The following is a 4,358-nucleotide window of genomic DNA, read 5'->3' on the forward strand; positions in this document are numbered from 1 at the left end:
TTCAACTATGTTCATAGCAGCATTGTTTGTAATAGCCAGAACCTGGAAACAACCTAGATGCCCCTCAATGGAAGAATGGATGAAGAAAGTGTGGAATATGTACGCATTAGAGTACTACTCAGTGGTTAAAAACAATATCTTGAATTTTGCATGCAAATGGATGGAAATAGAAAACACTATCCTGAGTGAGGTAACCCAGAACCAAAAAGATGAATATGGTATGTACTCACTCATAAGTGGCTTCTAGCCATAAATAAAGGACATTGAGCCTATAATTCGTGATCCTAGAGAAGCTAAATAAGAAGGTGAACCCAAAGAAAAACATATAGTTATCCTCCTCGATATTGGAAGGAGACAAGATTGCCAGGCAAAAATTGGAAACTTGGGGGTTGGGATGGGGTGAGGGTAAGGGGAGATGGGGAGAGAAAAGTGAGAAGGGGAGGATGGGGAGAGCTTGGGGGAATGGGACGGTTGGGATGGAGGAAGGGTGGATATGGGAGCAGGGAAGTATATATCTTAATTAAGGGAGCCATTTTAGGGTTGGCAAGAGACTTGACTCTAGAGGGGTTCCCAAGTGTCCATGGAGATGTCCTCAGTTAGTTCCTTGGATAGCTGAGGAATGGGAGCCTGAAATGACCCTATCCTATAGCCATACTGATGAATATCTTGCATATCACCATAGAACCTTCATCTGGCGATGGAAGGAGATAGAGACAGAGACCCACATTGGAGCACTGGACTGAGTTCCCAAGGTCCAAATGAGGAGCAGAAGGAGGGAGGACATGAGCAAGGATGTCAGGACTGCGAGGGGTGTGCCCACCCACTGAGATGGTGGGGCTGATCTAATGGGAGCTCATCAAGGCCAGCTGAACTGGGACTGATGGAGCATGTGATCAAACTGGACTCTCTGAACGTGGTGGACAAGGAGGGCTGACTGAGAAGCCAAGGACAATGGCACTGGGTTTTGATCCTACTGCATGTACTGGCTGTGTGGGAACCTAGTCTGTTTGGATGCTCACCTTCCTAGACCTGGATGGAGTGGGGAGGACGTTGGACTTCCCACAGGGCAGGGCACCCTGACTTCTCTTTGGACTGGAGAGGTGGGGGAGGGGGAGGGAAATGGGAGAAGAGGAGGAGGTAGAAATTAAAAAAAACTAAGTAAGATACTCTAAAATAAAAATTCTAAGATTTGTAGGGATTTTTCCTTCGATAATGTGCACCTAAACAACTGTAGGGCCTTGGCAGTCCCTGGAGACCGTGTTACACTGCACAGTTCACCCAGTGTCTCCGGAGCTACCTTCTTTTTTACAGCTACAGCATTAGCAGAGTACCTGCTACACAGGAAGAAGACCAGAACCAGAGTCAGCCTGGTCTACAGGGTGAGTTCTAGGACAGTCAGAGACAGAGTAACCCTGTCTTGAAAAACAACAACAAACATATAAACAAATCCACTAAGCCAGCATTTGAACCTATTAGATTCAAATGGTTACCTGTCATTAGCGATTAGCACCTATCATGATACAACTGTATTTATTTATTTATTTATTTATTTATTTATTTATTTTTTAAAAATATTTATTTATTTATTATGTATACAATATTTTGCCTGCATGCAGGCCAGAAGAGGGCACCAGCTCTCATTACAGATGGTTGTGAGCCACCATGTGGTTGCTGGGAATTGAACTCAGGACCTCTGGAAGAGCAGTCAGTGCTCTTAACCTCTGATTATGTACACAGTGATCAGCCTCCATGTATGCCCACAGGCCACAAGAGGGCACCAGATCTCATTACAGATGGTTGTGAGCCACCATGTGGTTGCTGGGAATTGAACTCAGGACCTCTGGAAGAGCAGTCAGTGCTCTTAACCTCTGAGCCATCTCTCCAGCCCCCGATACAACTGTTTTTTACAACTCACTGGAATTATAAATAGTACAGGTGTAAGTGTCTGTGTCCCAGATTTGATCTTCTATGTATGTCATAAATTGACCTTTCTGCATAGATCCTGATATCCTTTAAGACAAAAATGTACTTAAAATTGGAATTAAACAATGTCTAGGGGCTCAAGAGATGGCTCAGTGGTTAAGAGCATTGCCTGTTTTTCCAAAGGTCCTGAGTTCAGTTCCCGGCAACCACATGGTGGCTCACAACAATCTGTAATGGGGTCTGGTGCCCTCTTCTGGCCTGCAGACATACACACAGAGTATTGTATGCATAATAAATAAATATTTAAAAAAAATAATGTCTAATAATGTATGAATCAAAGTAAAGGTTTTAAAATTTTCAAGGAAGAGAAAATATCACTGGAAAATTGAACAAATTAGGTAATTACAAAAAATTTAGGGAAATCCCAAGCTAGAATGAACTAAGTGCTTGCCAATAAGGATGCTGCACCCTAGGCGTGCACAGTGGGGTGGAGAGGGCAGCGCAGCTTCCTGCTCTCTTCAGTGCCAGGCCTGTCAGACCTGGGTCAGGGCAGCACGGTGCAAATGCTGCTTCACAGAAGAAACAGTTTTGAGGGATGTGGAAGCTTCGATAGATTTATTCTTTCCTGTCAAGATTTTAGAACTCAGGGCACCCAGTCTTTATCCTCTCCCCTCAAAACCTCCAAAAGTTCTCACATTAAAATAAAAGAGATTTCTGTATTTTATTCAGTGTGAGTGACAGTTTGTCTGCACATGTGCACTGTGTGTGACTGGTTCCCCCAGGCCAGAAGAGGACATCGGATCCCCAGGACCCAGGGTCACTGAAGACTGAGAATCACCAGTCTGGTCCTAGGCAAAAGCAAGTGCTCCTAACAGCCTCTCTCTCCAGCTGCACTCTAGCAATGCAAACATAAAAGAGCACAGGAGAAACTTAGCACATACTCACCAGAAGTGGTATTAACTGGAAAGTATTTTTTAAGGATGGGTTTTTGAAAATGGCTTCTTGTACATCTGAAAAATCATACCACGACACAAAAAAATTAGTTATGTATATAAAGAGACTCACTAAAGAATTAATAACAAAATTCTCATGTGTCAAAGTATTCAAAATTGAATAAGACATTTCCTACTGATCCCAGAAATAGTCCTTACATGTAAATAGGCCACAAAATGAAAGCAATTTGATTAGGAACAATTAAATAAAGCTGACTGGTAAAAGGGAATTCTGAGTATCTTGATTTTATGAAACAATCTTCATTCAAATGTCACATTTTCCTTTTGTTTTAAGTAAAAAAAAAAAGAATTTCTTGCTGCTTGTGGTGGCGCACGCCTTTAATGACAATACTGAGAAGGCAGAGGCAGGTGGGTCTCTGAGTTTGAGGCCAGCTTGGTCTACATAGCGAGTTCCAGGCAAGCCAGTCTTATGCAATGAGCTTCCCCCACTTCCTGTGCTGGGCTTGATCTCAGGACCCCACTCACACAAGAGAATTTCTCTTTTTCTCCTTCCTTCTCCTCCTCCCTCTCCTTCTTCTTTAAATTTTACGTGCACTTCTGTTTTGCCTGCACGTACGTCTGTGTGAGGGTTTCGGATTCCCTGGAACTGGGGTTACAGATAAGACAGTGGGAGCTGTCATGTGTGTGCTGGGATTTGAACCTGGGTCCCCCAGAAGAACAGCTAGTGCTCTTAACTGCTGAGCCCTCTCTTCAGCCTTTGAGAATTTTTTATTTATTTTGAAATGGGCTTTTCGCTCATATGTTGGTAATACTGGTTAAATTGGCAAGCTTGGCAGCCATGATTCCTGCAATGTCTCACAGCTTCGCCATTTAAGCTCTATTCTGCTCTCTCTCACCGCTTGTACTTTATTCTGGATAGGCACTTCTGACTTATATTCTAGTCTGTTAATCCTCCAGATGTCTATAATATGTTGTCTAAATAATCAGTTGAATTTTAAATTTATTCATATCTTCCATTCAAATTTTCCAAATAGCTAAGTCATTTTATATTATTTAAAAATATATAAACATAGTTATTTCATAGTATTTTGTGTCTGGTAATTTTATTATATAACATTTCTTGGGTTCTATTTATTTAGTATATATTGTGATTTCTTTGATTTTTAATGGATTTTTTTCTTTATGGATTAGTTTTTATGATCATTGACTATTCATTTCCCTTAGATCTCACTTGTTATAATTCTCCGAAGATTGGAATATAGACCACATCTCCAAAAGGGACATTAATATAATTTTTCTCAATGATTTTGGGGGTGTTAGCAATTTGAGATCATTTTCAATTATGTTATTTGCTTCAGGCTTCATAGACCAGTAAGTGTATGAACACGCCTGGACTCCAGGCTTCACAGACCAGCAGGTGTATGAACACAGACTGGACTCCAGGCTTCATAGACCAGCAGGTGTATGAACACAGACTGGACT

General features: G+C 41.7%; 1 protein-coding gene across 3 annotated transcripts in view; it reads right to left on the reverse strand.

The window, feature by feature from the left end:
* The window catches only part of Cep126 (centrosomal protein 126), a 60,155-nt gene that overhangs the window by 2,939 nt on the left and 52,858 nt on the right, over nt 1-4,358 (reverse strand). For 2 of the 3 annotated variants that reach the window (XM_026779378.1, XM_005346787.2), the window contains one exon: nt 2,869-2,933. The exons of the other annotated variant lie outside the window; for it this stretch is intronic. In XM_026779378.1, coding sequence (XP_026635179.1) covers nt 2,869-2,933 — 65 coding nt within the window. The remainder of the gene's footprint in view (nt 1-2,868; nt 2,934-4,358) is intronic. 3 annotated transcript variants of the gene reach the window in all.

This window comes from Microtus ochrogaster, chromosome 5 (genome assembly GCF_000317375.1).
Source record: "Microtus ochrogaster isolate Prairie Vole_2 chromosome 5, MicOch1.0, whole genome shotgun sequence".
Lineage (NCBI taxonomy): Eukaryota > Metazoa > Chordata > Mammalia > Rodentia > Cricetidae > Microtus > Microtus ochrogaster.